At 39.1% G+C, this 16,618-nt stretch overlaps 1 protein-coding gene across 1 annotated transcript in view; it reads left to right on the top strand.

Moving 5' to 3' along the window:
- Positions 1-233: 233 nt before the first annotated feature.
- Positions 234-16,618, top strand: part of LOC122791446 (E3 SUMO-protein ligase ZBED1-like) — a 180,599-nt gene continuing 164,214 nt past the window's right edge. The window contains exons 1-3 of the mRNA XM_044059190.1: positions 234-272; positions 2,206-2,270; positions 2,376-2,533. Of these exons, the coding sequence (XP_043915125.1) occupies positions 234-272; positions 2,206-2,270; positions 2,376-2,533 (262 nt within the window). The remainder of the gene's footprint in view (positions 273-2,205; positions 2,271-2,375; positions 2,534-16,618) is intronic.

Genomic DNA, 16,618 nt, shown 5'->3' with positions numbered 1-16,618 from the left:
TTCCCAAGCATTTTTTACAAAGATTTTGTTCAAAATTATATTTAAGTTTGTGTGTTAAGTTGTCATTCTTTGGCTCAATTTCAGGAGTAACCAGGTTAGAAGGACAAAAGTGAATGCAATACATACAGGACATTTTTAGTAACCAGCTAATTAGCATGCTTTTGGGATGTGGGAGGAAAGCAAACTGCCTGGACAAAGGTTATGCAGGTACAAGAAGAACCTCTATACGAGTAATGACTGGAGGTCAGGAGCAAACTCTGAACCTTGGAGCTGTAAAGCAGTGACCATTTTGTTAACTTTTAGTATTTATTTATTGTTTTCTGCTTTCCCCTGTAAGATCTTGCTCGATGGCTTCTCTACCTTTTCCTAATTGGCCCATTTGCTCCTGTGGAATAGGAGCTGGTTATTTCTGGGTTAGGTAAGAGCCCTGTGGGCTATTAATTCATGCCAAAAAATCCCTTTCTTTCATCTTTTCACTGGTGAGAGTCAGGCGGTAGGAAGCAGACCTGCTTGCTGGTACTGGGTAGTAGCCTACCCTCTCCTCTTGGGTGCCCTTTGGCATTTCCCCTCAGCCCCCAGTTGCTGCCTTCTGAGGTGCAGCATAGGTTAGCATGCCAGTTTCCCCTTGGCTGAATAGTATGAATGCACTGGGTCTATATTAGAACATCGAAGTTTCAAAACTTCAAATGTTCTATTATCAACCCCTATTCAGCAAAAGCTGAAAACATCCAACATACAGAACAGCAAATTTTTTCCTAAGGAAAAAATTTAGTGTTCCAAAACACATACACACAACACAAGCACACCAAACAAACAGCAATCCACACATATACACCTAAAATCTTACACCTAACCCTACACTAAACTATACACACACCATTAACTATCCACTTACCTTAACCCAAACCCTAACCCTAAAGTCCGTCACTATCGCACACTCTCCTCACCCGCACCCTAACTCACCTACCCCGCCCTAACCCTCATGTTCACACAATCGCACACTTACCTGACCCATGCCCTAACCCTAACTCACCTAACCCTCACGTCCACACAATCGCACACATACCTTACCCGCACCCTAACCCTAACTAACCTAACCCGCACTCAATCGCACACTTACCTGAACCCGACCCATAACTTTCCACCACAGCACTGAAAATACTGAAGCAACAGAAACGGACAACTGAATTCTTTCCCTAGGAAAAAATTTGTTTTTCTGTTGCTTCGGTATTTTCAGCTTTCGCTGAATAGGGGTCGATATTAGAACATTCGAAGTTTTGAAACTTCGATGTTCTAATATGGACCTGAATGCACTATGCAGCACAGGGTCAGTCGGCATGGATCTCCACTAGGTAAATGTCTAGTGCACCCACTAGTATCACTTGTATGATGAACCAGAGCCTCCTGTTTTTTATCTCTAGGATGGCTGGACCAACAACAGTCTCTTACCCCCCATCCTCCCCAGCTATCTCCTACAGTAATCCATTCTATTACTGGAACTCTGGTCACCTGAGGTAAAGTTAGGGATTTCTCAGTTTATATCATGGAGCTGGCTGCATGAAGCAGAAACCCTAACCAGTAACCCATCACGCTGCCCTATGTCACCTCCCATAATATCATGATGTATTGTTTCAGTTGAACAACATTCAAAATTATACTGTTTCCTGAATACTGTTTTAATTAAGCAAAGTAGTACCTTCATTCCTCTTTATAGAATTGTGAACTTGTCCTATTTTTAATTTGGAACAGTTTTCCAGTGCATCATAGTTCCCTCTTGGGTGTTACCTTAGATAGATTATTGCCAGCTAAACATATGCAGTCCACATAAATCCTCCTGCTTTTATCAGAGTAGCAGGTGGTGATTGTATGTACATTCTTGTTCATTAACTGGATTTGCAACAAAATTCAAGTGTAGTGGAAAGTAGTTTCTATAGGTATGTCATTTCTGAGGCAAATTTAAATACAAAAAAGTGAATAAAATCAGTTATTTATTTATTCATTAAGGGAAAACTGTTTATTAGGTTCATAGGTTCATAGATTAGTACTAAGCTAACTGCCCTTGAGTCATTTTAAGCCTAGCCAATTATCCCTTGTGAAATTCAAACCCTGCACCTTGTGTTTGTAAGGCAAACACTTTAACCATTACGCCACCCTACTGCTTCCAGCTAACAAACCTAACAAACTGCAATTTGCTTTATTTTTCAGATTCGCGATAAAGGGTCTTATTTTTACATTGATGCCTCAGATGAGTCAAAATCCAACTGGATGAGGTACAGTATTGTGCTTATTTTTAATACTTTAAATTTGTTTTGTTGGCTGATTGTCTAAAATTTCATCTAAATTATTTCATACTTTTCCCTACATTTTTAACACAGGTATGTAGCATGTGCTTCCAACGAGGAAGAGCACAATCTCACTGTGTTTCAGTACCGGAGTAAGATCTATTACCGATCGTGCCAGGTAATCCCAGCTGGTTCAGAGTTGTTAGTTTGGATTGGAGAAGAGTACGCCCGCACACTTGGCCTTAAACTGGGTATGTGGGAAGTAGACCATAATGCTGTAATCCAAAAGACTTGCTTGAGAGTCTATAGGAAAAATTGAGAAAGGCTCCAAAGGAGTAAGTTTTGGGTGCACATTGGTATTTATAATTACCTGAAGAATCACTTCAACTTCAGTTTCAAATTTATTTTACTGCTTATTTTCTAACAGTTAAATACAATTCAGTAACATACATATATGACCTGAAATGGTATGTATAAGGGAAAAAGTTTGTGTATTTCTAAGAGGGAATCTGTCATAATCAAATGATAATTTGAAAAATCACCAGTGTCTTATTATTTGAGGTGTCCATGTTCTTCTCCTATGGCTGCAATACTTGTGTGCATTCTAATTATGTGCTGTCTCTTTCTCTCCCTCTCTGTCCCTTCACCCCCATTTCACTTTTTCTCTTTTAAGTGTTAAGCAGCTATACTCAAGAAATGCATGCCCTTTTGGTATGCTCTTAGCATCATTTGTTTAGATTCAGGGGTATGTGCCCATACAAAAACACAGAGAGAGAATGACAAGTACACACATGCTGGCACACATTATCATATACACACACTCACACGTACACATGTGCGCATGCTTGTATGAACACCAGTTCTTCTGTGCCACTCATGCAATAAACATCTCCTTCTCTGTTTGTTTAGTAGGGTAGGGTACTGATCCTGATGGACTAATTTCATGCCAAGCCAGGTTAGTATAACGATAACAGATAACTCAGTAAACAGCACAGTCAGGAAGAACTGAGATACATGCGATAAAACAATAGTGCAGTGTAAATACAGTGTGAAAACACAAAGACAGTTTTTTTGTAAACACCTTTATTGAATTACTACTTGTGACATAGATTTATAGTTGTATAAAACTAATCAAACCATATTAACAAGTTCACATTTACAAACATTATAATTCAAATCTATTGTTGTATATCATATAAGCTAAGCAACACTACTTAAATTATTCAATTCCTGACTTCTCTTTAACCTCATTATACCTTCAAAGCACTTTCTGCATGTATTGTTCCCTCAATTTCCATTTTTTTTTTTCTATATAATTTGCTCATAAACTTTTCTAAAGATCTGTCTTCCTATTTATTTTACAATATTCACTACTTCAAGCATAGTTGGTTTAGATTTTGATTTCCATTTTCTGGTAATTCTTTTTTGGCAGCCACCAGAATTAAACTTAAGGCCTTACTCTGTCTAGGCAATTCAGTTCCTGTATCCCATCTCAAAAAATAATTTCCTTAGTTACATTTATTTGCTTGCCCAGTATTCCAGACAGAATTCTCTGTAGGGAATTTTGAAGTATGTCAGCTCATTATACTCCTAAAACATATGTTCCCATTTACCTCTTTCTTCCCTATCATACCTCCAACTTTTGCCACCTACCTCAGGAAAATTTCTGTGGCGTCTTCTTGGGATATAAAATTAATTATTCAAACACTTCCAGGCAAAAATCCTAAATCTTCTAGATTTTGTTGCATATTTGGGAGTCATAGGCTCATAGGTGTGTACTAGGCTAATGGCCCTGGAGCCTTTACAAGCCTAACCTATAGAAGTGCCCTGGCATCATACCGCCCAACGTTAGTTCCCAGTGCCTCTATCGAGTACAGCCAATGGGTGAACTTTCTATTACCCATCCACTCATCAAGATTTCTTTTGAACAGGGACAGTGAGGTGCACTGCTTGACATGTATGGGAAATCTATTCCAAAGCATGGGCAGTCCCTGTGTGAGGAACCTGTCCCTCCAGCATGTTGTATGGTGCAGAGGGATTGGGATTACTTTATATGTAGCATTTCTAACAGAGCCAGGTCAGACATGGTATTATAAGTCAAGCAGAGATCTCATCTAAGTAGGAGATATGAGACAGAGAATAGCCGGAGTCTTTTGAGGCTGTCCATGTAGGACATGTTTAATGCCTAGGATCCTCTTCGTGAAGTACTTCTGTGACCTCTCCAGCTGTTGCAGGTGTCTAGTGAGGTACATGCCAAATGGCATTATACTCGATGATTGGTCTAATGAGGGAAGAGTAGAGAGAGATGATAACCTCTTTCTTTCTGGATGCAAAACCCTTGGTAATGAGATGTACCACATAGAAAGACTTTCTGACCACAGTGACAATGTGGTGGTCGAAGGAGAGGTTGCTGTCAACCTGCACCCCCAGATCTCTTATAACACCTTCAGTGTTCAGTGGGCTCCCATCGATGTGGTAAATAGTGGGAACTGAGTTTTTACTAAAGGGGATGACAACACATTTTTTGGCATTAAGCTTAAGGCCATGGTTTTGACACCAGTCATTGGTCTCAGTGAGGCCTTTCTGTAGGATACCTGCATCACTTGGGGAGTTAATAATGGCTCCCAGCTTGCAGTCATCTGCAAACTTGGTCAGCCAGAATCCTTTGTGTTGGCCTGGACTTCTGAGAAGTAGATGCCGAACAGGAGAGGATCCAGGACCGATCCCTGTGGGACTCCACTCGTGACTGGTCGGCAGTCCGATTTGGAGTCCGCTACTTTCACACTGTGTGTTCTATCTGAGAGCCAATTTGCAACCCACCTAGTGATATAGGGGTTGATGTCTAGTTTGGTGAGTTTATTAATAATTCCCGAGTGAGGAATGATATCAAAGGCCTTGGCCAGATCAAGGTAGGCTGTATGCACTGCCTTACCTTCATCCACAGCCCTGGTGACTGACTCAAAGAAGTCAACCAGGTTGAGCAGGCACGATCTCCCTTTGACAAAGCCAAATTCCGTGGGGTTTAGAGTTTGGAGATTTCCTATATCTTTGTTAATCAGGTTCATGATGATGCGCTCCATAGCTTTATATGTCAGACTTGTCAGGCTAATGGGACAGTAATTCCCAGGGTCTGTAGTTACTACCCCTTTATGGAAAGGGATGACTGTAGCAGTGCGCCATTTGGTAGGGACAAAGCCTGAGATGAGGCTGTGACTGAACAGAGCACACAGATGTGGTGCCAGTTCACTTTGTAGTTCACATAGAACGCAGCCAGGGATATCATCAGGTCCCATGGGAAACTGTATTCTTGGCCTTGGACAATGCAGCTTTAACCTGTGCTGCAGTAATGCTGGGTGCCTGGCATTCTTCCAGTATTGTGATTGGTTCTTTAGGGGGGGAGATGGGGGTAAAGTTGGCATTGAATCTGTCAGCCAGTATGTTGGCAATATGTGTTGGCTCAGTATAGGAGGTACCAATGTGCAATATCGCAGCGCAAATCTGGGTACTGCCATGGATGTTCTTGATATAACTATAGAAGGCTTTGTGATTGTTTGTATTGTCTGCTGCAATTCTGCCTTCATACCTGGCTTTGGAGGATTTGATGAGAGATCTCAACTTTTTGTTGATGCTAATAAGGGAGTTTTTCCAGTCTTGGGACTTCACCTTTTCCTGCAACAGTTTCTTCCTTCTGTTGTAGAGTTTATTAATGGCAGGGGACCACCAGATTGGCTTCCTTTTTTGGAGGATAGCATCTTTGTTCTGTTGGGTATGGCTAGTTCCATGCATTTATGTACATGTACGTACAGTGCATTGATGTATGATTCGGCAATCATGCAGCTATTTTCCATTGGCATGGGTGCCGTGAAGTTAGCCACCTCTGTTTTTTTGGAGCCCAAAGTCAGCTTTGGAGAAGTTTTTCAAGGTAGTTACGTTTGCTGGGGGTGAAATGTGGATTTCCATGATGATTAGTTGTTGGTCGGATCTGACCAAGGAGAAGGATTGACTATTGGTGTAAAGCAACGGTTGCCCATGTTAGTAATAACCAGGTCAAGGATGTTGCTTCCTCTAGTGGGTGTCAGAATGAGCTGGTTCAGGGCATTGGAACTGATGAATTCCAGGAAGCTTTGGGCCAGTGTATTGGTGGATGAGTAGGTTTCCAAGTTGATGGAGGGGTAGGTGAAGTCTCCTAGTATGAGAGTGTTGGGTTGGACCTTGATAGATTCCAGGGTGCTTAGGAATGTTGATTGAGAGTCTGGGGACATGGTTGGGGAACCTATAGCAGACTATGACCTGGATTGCCATCTTACCCAATGTTAGTTGTACCTGAAGTATCTCAGATGCGTTATGCTGGGCGGGTCTATATTAAAATTCCAAAGAGGGAAAACGTCAAACCCTAAATATCAAATGGTGAAAATGGCGAAGCCCTGGAAAATCAAAATCTTACCTAGGGCAAGATTTCAGTGAGCCATTCCGTGGCTTCGCTATTTCCTCCACTGTGGTGAGAGAGTTACAGACCTTAGGGTTAGGGTGCGGGTTAAGGTAAGTGGATAGTTAGTAATGTTTGTGTGGTTTAGTGTGGGGGTGGGTTTTGTTAACTGTATGTGTGTGGTTTATTTATTTTGGTGTGCTTGTGTTGTGTGTATGTTTCTCGGAACATCAAATTTTTTTCCCTGGGAAAAAATACACTCTTCTGAGCGTTCGATGTTTTCAATATTCAAAATTCCAAGTTCGAACATATGGTGTTCGACATTTTGGAATTTCGAATATATGATATAGACCCATGCTGGGCTACTAGTTTGGAGGTGTGCATATCCTTTATGAATATGGAGACATTTTCTTTGGAGCTTCAGTCCATGTTTCGGGGCCGAAAGATGTGGAATGAGTTATAGCCTGGTAGAGCAGGGGTGCTTTCTGCCGCTTTAAACCAGGTCTCCATTACAGCAACAATGTCGATGTTCTCCATTTTGAGAAGTGCTTCGAGCGAGTGCATCTTGAGATTTAGACTTCTAGCATTGAGCAGCATGACCCCCAGATGTCTTCCCATTGTTTCTCTGTGACTTGCATATATAATTTCTCTTCCAAGTCTCTTCTGATTAAGTTCTATAGTTATCAAGCAATAGTTTATATGCCCTACTAATTATCTATTTTTAAACAGCAACTTCTAGTCTAGATTCACTTAAAAAAATCAACCAGTATAGGTCTTTCATTTGGGATTTCCTGTCCCATTCTTTGTGTATGCTCTGATATCAGTTCCTGACAGGGAAGGCAATCACTATCCTGCAATTCAAATGTCTTCTTGGCCTCTTCCCATTCAATTACCTTTCCGTCTCTAATTAGTTGTTCCAAGTATTTCTTGTCTATTTTCTGTACCCACAAAATCCACTGGTACACGGAGCCCAAACACCAAGTCCATAAAATAATTTATTGAATGAAGCGCTTTTCGTTGACGCTAAAGTGGCAACTTCATCAGATTCAAAAAATTAGATACATCCAAGACTATAAGTAACTTATTCATAATCATGTGACTGCCATCAGCTAACAACAAAACTTATTTAAAGCAACCTACACATTTAAATACAATAATTTAAAAATCACATTCTCAACTGTAAAATAAGACAAAACACCTTTACAACGTCCATTCATGTAAAAATGTGTGGAGGTAACACACGTTCAAATGAAATAATCTATTTAAATATTCACACAATTTTATACGTAAAAAATATGTGTGTGTCTTAACCAGTCTGGTCACTGTGACTAGTGTTTTAATATATATGGAAACAATAGCTTCATGGGCTCAACTGTACCTTCCACCCAAACACGTATACTTGTTGTATTTAACATAGTTAAATACTATAATACTATATAGACCTTGCTGAACCTATACTGAACCAAAATATATATATGTAAATGTTGTTAACAACCTATATTCTCCTAACTAGGTGTCAAATGTAGCCGAATATTTGCCCACGCATGTACAATAAGTTTTAAAAAAATTCTTAACAATTATCGAGTCAGACTCTTTAGTTTTAAGAGGCAAGAAATGTTATAAGCCTCATTTAGTCCAAGACTACAAAACGCATTTAGTCTGACCTGCCATAATAACTCACGCTCTTCAAGTAACAGATTAAATGGCCCACCCCTGGTATCCATGCAAACTTGCTCAATGACTTTGAACAAAAAATGATGGTTATAATACACTGCCAGATGCCTAGCTAAGGGGTTCTCCTCTTTTTTTCTTTTCCATGGCGTGGGTATGTTCATAAACCCTATCTCTCAGCCTACGTTCGGTTTTCCCAACGTAGAAAACTGGGCATAGCTGACATCTTGCTATGTAGACCACAAATTTAGAATTACAGTGGAATTTTTTCCCCAATTTGTATCTCCTACCATTGATGTTAAAACTTTCCCCTATCTCTATGTATCTGCACATCTTACAGCATCCACAAGTAGCCATCCCTACTTGTTTTGACAAGGGACCTATAGTTTTTCTTTCAAGTAGATTCTTAAGGTTTGCTCCCTTCTTAAACACAAGTTTTGGTGACTGTCCTAATTTGTTTACCAAAAACTTGTCAAGGGAAATAAGATCCCAATTTTTAGATAGAATAAATCGGACTACATGGCTATCACCAAAAACCGTTATGAAACTCATTCTAAATTCGTTAGTCCTTTCTCTCCCTTGTAGTTGTTCGACTGGTGGGTACTCGTTGTTAATATCACCTGAATTAAGGGCCTCTTGTCTAATCACACTTGTTATACTGTTATTAAGCAGTGGCTTAATCTGGCCAGTTTGTCTCTTATTACTAACTTCTAATACTAGAGATTGTACTAGATGAGATGGATAACCCCGTTGTTCAAACATACTACTAAGCTGTACACATTCGTCACTAAAATCCGAATTTAATGTAACCATCCTAGCAGCTCTAATGAATTGTCCTTTTACAATAGAGCGCTTTTGGTAAAAAGGATGGTTACTCGAAAAATGAAGAAACGAATTAGAATACGTCTTTTTCCGAAAGATTTTTGACACATATGTTTCGTTCAAACTGTCCTTGACTAATTTGCAGTCTAAATAGTCTATACAATTTGTGCTGTAGTTTGATGTAAATCTAAAGAACTCTTTGGTTGAATTTAGGTAAGAAACAAAGTGTTGGGCCTGTTGTTCGTTACCTTTATACATGACAAAAATATAGTCCAAAAATCTTGTATAAAATACAAGGTTCACTCTGTGTTGGGAATTTTTAAAGATGAATTCATTTTCCCAAATGCCATTACCAAATTGGCAAAACTGGCCCCACAGGGTGATCCCATGGCCACTCCACATCTCTGTAAGTAAAACTCATTGCTAAACATGAAGAAGTTGTTAGTTAGAATAATGTCTAATAAGAGTTCCACCAAATTAATCTCTTGTGATGAAGCATTTTTGGATTTCATCATGAGACTGACCCATTCAATTCCCTCCATATGTGGGATTGATGTATAAAGATCTTTAACATCAATAGTTAAAAAGTTGTCATCTTTGTCGAACCTCAAGTTATTTATTTTATCCAAAAGCGACCACGAGTCTTTACAGACCTATGGTTCTGATGATATATACTTTTTTAAAATAGAGTCTACTACCTTAGCACAAGGGTATGTGATGGACCCTCTTCCATCAATCAGTGGTCTCATCGGTGGGTCGTTTAAGTCCTTATGGACTTTAGGGATACCAAAGAGTACAGGGATTTTGGGCCAAGGGAGTGTAATGTAATTATACATGTCAATATCAATAATAGACTCAATAAAGAGATCATTAAAATAACTCTTAATGCGATTGTATGCAATGTTAACTTCATTAAGTGATACCTTAGTGTATGCATTACTGTTCAACAAGGAAGACATCCTATTGTTGTAGTCAACATAATCAAAGATAGCTACCCCCCCCCTCCCTTATCAGGTTTCACCACCCTAACTGGTAATGACCTAAGTAAATTTAACAAGTTCTTTTCTTATGAAGAAATGTTAGAACTCGTGTCCATTTCCCTGTTTTTGTTTTGTTTCAAAGAGTGTCGAAAGTCTAGTTCACACAATTGTTCAAATGTTCTCAGGGTCTGGTGTAGGGGAGGGTTGTAAGTGCTAGGAACTCTAAAGTCTTTATTAGAATTGATGGTATTTCCAAAAAGGACCATCAAATTCAATTTCCTGACAAACAGTTTTAAATCGAGTACCAAATGTTCTAACCTTGAAGGCTTACTAGGTACAAAGGTGTTCCCTTTAGCTAGTAAGTCAATGAGTACTGGGTTGATACACAAAGAAGAATAATTGAAAATGTTGAAGTCCCCAGTTGAATTTGAAAGGACATCCACCTTTTCAGGATTCTACTCGCCCATCTCCAGAACCGGTTGTTGCGTTTTACTCTTTGGTTCTTTTGATTGTAATTGGATTTCTTTTTCGGAATCGCACCTGTGTTCTTGGCATCCTGAAAATTTTGATTGGTACCATTTCTACTGTTGTTATCATGGGTTGTCGAAGGTACATGTGTGTTGCAATTTTTGTTACGAATTCTTTCACTGCGTCTCAAAGGACTAACGTTCTCATCCACAACTTCTGAATCGAAACCGTCCAGGTTAAGATCAGTACCCACACTAGTTGTTTCTATGTTTAATGGGTTGGCTCTTCAGGCATTTGCTAGTTGGGCACTAGACGGTTTCGGATAAGCGGTACCAATATCGTAAGCTTGTCTGTCTCTATTAATTTTCTTGACTTTGTTTGATTTGAGTCTCTCTAGCAGTTGGTCGATGCTAAAAAACTTCTCTCATAATCACATTTGTATCTTAAGAAGTCAGTATCTGTAGTTATTTCCATATTCAAAACAGACAACTCTTTAGTCAGAGACTCAATATACATGTTGTAATGTTTTATCATCAGGTTCATTAAGTCGAACCCCTGTTTATCAAACAAAGTCATTAATTCTAAATGGAACGGTGAACCAGCAACTAAACCAGTCGGATATTGGTGAAATTGTAGCCCCTTAGGGACAATGTGTTGGTCCAAACAAGCATTAAAATATGTGACTTCCAATTGGAGTTTTTTCAATTTTAACAGTTTAGTATCAAACAGTTTCAGTTTGTCACAAATAAACTGGGAACCAACTTGTTGGTTTGCTGAAGAACTAGCCGGTCACTCATGGTTTTGGCCATTCACAAAAAACAAATTAGAAGTATTTACAACCCATTCATTAAAGGCTGGAGCGCCTATAAGCCCTGTTCTCCATTGTACCTCTGGCGGTTGTTCCGTCCGCTGTTCACCCGAACTCTGGTGTTGAACTACTGGATTTAAGTCCGGGGTTCGTTGCGCTACCAAAATAGAAGCCCCAACAGAGTCTGTCATATCGGCCAAATGTTGAGTAGAATTGCCAGCTGAATTAAAGGATAAAGGCAGTTCAGTGTTGGTTTGCCCTACTCTACTAGTAGGGCTCCCATGAGCCTGCATGTTGATGGCATCGTGTGATTGTCTAGTTTGACTAGAGGCATGCTGTAAAAGGGTAGTGTCTACCTTGTCAAGCGTAGACGAAAGCAAGTCCATACGTTGACTCCTAGCGTTCAACAGAGACGTTAAGTTAAGGAGTTCGGACTGGAATGATTGTGATCCAAACAAAATTAGGGCTCACAGGACCGTTGGAAATACCAGACGCCATAACTGACCAACAGGAACAACAAACTAAGAACTGTTCAAACACAAAATCCACTGGTACACGGAGCCCAAACACCAAGTCCATAAAATAATTTATTGAATGAAGCACTTTTCATTGACGCTCATCAGATTCAAAAAACTAGATACATTCAAGACTATAAGTAACTTCTTCATAATCATGTGACTGCCATCAGCTGACAACAAAACTTATTTAAAGCAACCTACACATTTAAATACAATAATTTAAAAATCACATTCTCAACTGTAAAATAAGACAAAACACCTTCACAGCGTCCATCCATGTAAAAATGTGTGGAGGTAACACACATTCAAATGAAATAATCTATTTAAATATTCACACAATTTTATATGTAAAAAAATATATGTGTGTCTTAACCAGTCTGGTCACTGTGACTAGTGTTTTAATATATATGGAAACAATAGCTTCATGGGCTCAACTGTACCTTCCACCCAAACACGTATACTTGTTGTATTTAACATAGTTAAATACTATAATACTATATAGAACTTGCTGAACCTATACTGAACCAAAATATATATATGTAAATGTTGTTAACAACCTATATTCTCCTAACTAGGTGTCAAAGGTAGCCGAATATTTGCCCACACATGTACAATAAGTTTTAAAAAAATTCTTAACAATTATCGGGTCAGACTCTTTAGTTTATTTTCTGTACCCCTAATTGCTCCTGTTTTGGCTTGCTTCTTAGTATACTTTCTGCTACTTTGTGAATATAATATTTTGTATGATTATTCTCCTTAAAGATCTGCAGCCAAAATACCATTCTTCCCTTATTTCTTAAATTACCCCTGCTTCATCATTATCACTGTCCCCTTTGAACTGTAGTTTTCTGTTGTATTATGTATAAAAGCCTTAACTGTGTAGCTCTAAAATATCCCTTCAAGTCAGGTAATCCTAACCTCCTTTTCTTGGGAGGATCAATTTATCCCACTTGACTCGTGCCCTCTTCCTCCAAAATAAAATCCCTCAACTCTTTGTTAATTATTATCCGCAATTTCTCCTTTGGTGAATGAAAATTTGCCTGACCTGTGGGTAAAACTAAAAAAACATTTTTACTGCTTGTACCTTGTCATAATATCCATAGGCAAGATCTTCCATTTTCTCAATTTTTGTATTATCTTTTCAGTCTCTTCCCGTATATCATTAGCTGCCATAACTGAATCCTTTTTAATTCATACTCTTAAAAACTCCTTTTTATCCTGTACCCATAAGCATGGTTATTGCTGAACCAATTCATATGTGGGTACGGGTCTGCTTTGGTTTATCAAAATTACAGATCACCAAACCTGAAAATAAAGACACCACTACAATGACTGACACACTATAACACTGAAAGTACACTATACCAAAATGCACAGCACTGAAATAATGGCAATTAAAAAGCAAACAGAAGTATAACACATTCTCCAACATTGCAGGGGGGCAAGCCCCCTTGTGTCCCTAACACCCCTTGGAAATTATATATACCAACTCTGAGATCATACTACAGTGAGAAAAAGGGTATATTTCCTAATCATCGCTGTATTGTGATCTCCAGTTAGAAGCTAGGAGAGCTGGACTAATCATTTAGCATATTAAAATGATATCTGTCGAAGATAAGGACATCATTACCTTTACCATACTACAACCATTGTTAAACATTACCAACAATTCTATCTCACCCCCCATGCTTTATAAGCGGTATGGTGTAGTAGAAGGTACATAAACACTGCATATCAGAACCATCACATTAAATACTTCTATTAAACAAATGTTGGTAAAGTACAACTTTGCAAAAATGGATTTTTAGTGTAGTGGTCTCGTTATTTTCAGGTTTGGTGATCTGTAATTTCGATAAACCAAAGTAAACCCATGGTACATAGTCTATAGCTATTGCCTTTGTTTTATCTTTATTAATTTTATATCCTGAAAAAATGGAACTGTCTCAGAATATTCCACAACACTAAGATGTCCTTTTCTGGTTCCGTCAGGTACAAAATAATATCATCTGCAAAAAAAGCCAACTTTTCTTGAACAGTGTACCAGTTATATCCTTGAATTTCTGAGTTCCGTAATTTCTTTGCCAGTGGTTCTAAATATAATGAAAATAACAAAGAGGAAAGAGGACACCCCCGCTTGATTCCTCTGTTCAGACAACTTACGAGAGAAGAACCTACACAGTTTGATTTTTGCCTCTGATCCTCATGTATCCTTCTAATTAGCCTTATTATTGCATCTGGAAATGTAAATGCTTCCATTGCCTTACTCATAAAATCCCAGCTTACTCTGTCGAATGCTTTCTGTGCATTAGAACCCACCAGTAATAGCAGTATTTTCTTACATTCTGCTTCTTTCTGGTCATCATTGTTGTATTAATGTTGTCAAATGTTTGCTTCCCCTCCACAAAATGACATCGGTCAATTTCTTTCAATTTTGGCATCACTTTTGCTATTTTATCACCCATTATAGACATAAGTACTTTATAATCATGGTTTAAAATTGAAATGGGCCTATATGAAGCTGGATAAGATGGGTCCTTACTGTCTTTAGGTAGTACAGCCACCACAGTTTCTTCCAGGATGTTGGTGTCTCTCCTCCTTTTTAAATACTGTGTTTACCAGGCTGTAGATGGTGATTCATTACTGGGACTAAGCAGAAATTCCTTAAGATTCCAAGAGCAGAATAAGTTATTCCTTACACTTGTTCCATTGAATTGCACTTCTGTAACACTTATAATTGTGCTATACAGTTAATCTACAACATTTTGCACTGTTATAAAGCTTTTTTACTGTTTCACTGCATTTATGTACTGTTTTATACTGCTTTAACTGTATTTCTCATTGCTAGATACTGTTTCATTACTCTAATTGCATGTTTACTGAATTACTTAACTGTAAACTGCTTTTTCATACTGAGAGTTGTATTTTCTGTTTGTGAGTGCTCTATCTGTGCCTTTCTGTGCATTTTTTTGAGGTTTCTGTGTTCTACTCAGGTACCACATAACTATTTTTTTGCAGTTTAAAGCATTCTCTAGAGTCTCCTTGCTCCTTTATCTGTTTAAAAACTTTCATTTAGTGGCTACAGCTAGTAGCTGTAATAATACTTGGTAGCTTTGCAGTTGCCCACCCATACTGTATATTTGATCTGGGACATTCCTTCCAGTCTAGTATCATTAGTTTATTCTACCTAACAGAGAGAGAACATTTTAGAAGTCCAACACACTTAGATTCTTAACCTTGAATTATCTTCTGTTCCAGGTTTCTCCTTTTCCACTTTACTAAAAACAAAAAAAAATTCTAAGCTTGTTTTCCCCCTTTCCTGTAACTAGTCTAGTCCAGACATGGATTTACTATGTCCAGGACTGTTTTTAAGCTCCTTACCCTCCCAAGCCTTTCTGTGTTGGAGGGAAAGCTTCTAGCTTATCAGTGGGAGTGGGCACTAGGTACCTATCTACCACAAGAGGAGTGGTTTCTGGCCCAGATATTGTGGTTTATTGGCCTTTTGGGCAGTTTATTCAATCTCTTTCAACTTTCTGGCTTAAAAGCCGGCATATGCACTTGTTTCCCCCCTTTCCTGTAACTAGTCTAGTCCAGATACTGATTTGCTGTTTCCAAGACTGTTTGTAAGCTTCTGAGCCCCCCAAGCCTTTCTGTGTTGATGGGAAGCCTTCTAGCTTATCAGTGAGAGTGGTAAGCACTAGGTAGCCTATCTACCACAAGAGGAGTGGTTCCTGGCCCAGAAATTGTAGTTTATTGGCTGTTTGGACAGTTTTTCCATCTCTCTCAACTTTCCGGTTTAAAAGCCCATGTTTGCGCTTGTTTTCCACCTTTCCTGTAACTAGTCTAGTCCAGATACAGACTTACTGTATTCAGGACTGTTTATAAACTTCTGAACCGTGCCAGAGTCTGCTCTTCAATTTTCCCCTTAGATCTACTAGTTCTCTCCTTTCCTGCACTTATACTAGCGTATTAGTCTAGCACTTTACCAGACTTCCTGTAGCAATTATTGTAGCACACAAAAGTGCTACCAGCACTAAACATTCTACAAGGAAACAGATCCAGTACTTATTGTCAATGCCCACCCCTCCAGGCATGACTAAAGGTCAGTTGCCTGTGCTTTCTTCTATTAACCTGGTGAACTTGGGCATCCTGAGGCAATGTAGCAACTGCCTCATGTACACCGACAACCCTCTCCTCTTACCTTCCAACACTCAGACTTGCGAGAGATGCACTTATATATATCCAAATTGGAAGCCACGCACTCTCCAGCCAAGACCAGAATAGTTGGTCAAGAGGAGGTCAACACTTGCACCACACGACATGGAACACATAGCCCTCCAGAACACACACCAGCACTGCCTTCACATAGAAACACAAACCACACACACCGCTTCGCAGAGGCTGTCAGTAAAAATCTACCCAAGCAGCAGAGATCTCCAAGGCAGAAACGCACTTAACTACCACAACACAACACTAATCATGAGACACAACTCTCCTAAACAGTGTGTCACTCAACCAAAGCCCCTAAGGCAAAACAGCATGCCAACACACTAGTCATAGGTGACTCGATAGTGAGGCACACTGATGTCCCACTCACTAGGCTGAATAAGGAGAAAGTAAGAGTCAGCTGCCTGTCAGGTGCCAGG

Source organism: Protopterus annectens, chromosome 17.part0 (assembly GCF_019279795.1).
Source record: "Protopterus annectens isolate FY-2018-M chromosome 17.part0, PAN1.0, whole genome shotgun sequence".
In the NCBI taxonomy this organism is placed as follows: Eukaryota; Metazoa; Chordata; order Ceratodontiformes; family Protopteridae; genus Protopterus; species Protopterus annectens.
The sequence above is the reverse complement of the archived record's forward strand: the minus strand, read 5'-3'. Positions and strand labels throughout refer to the sequence as shown.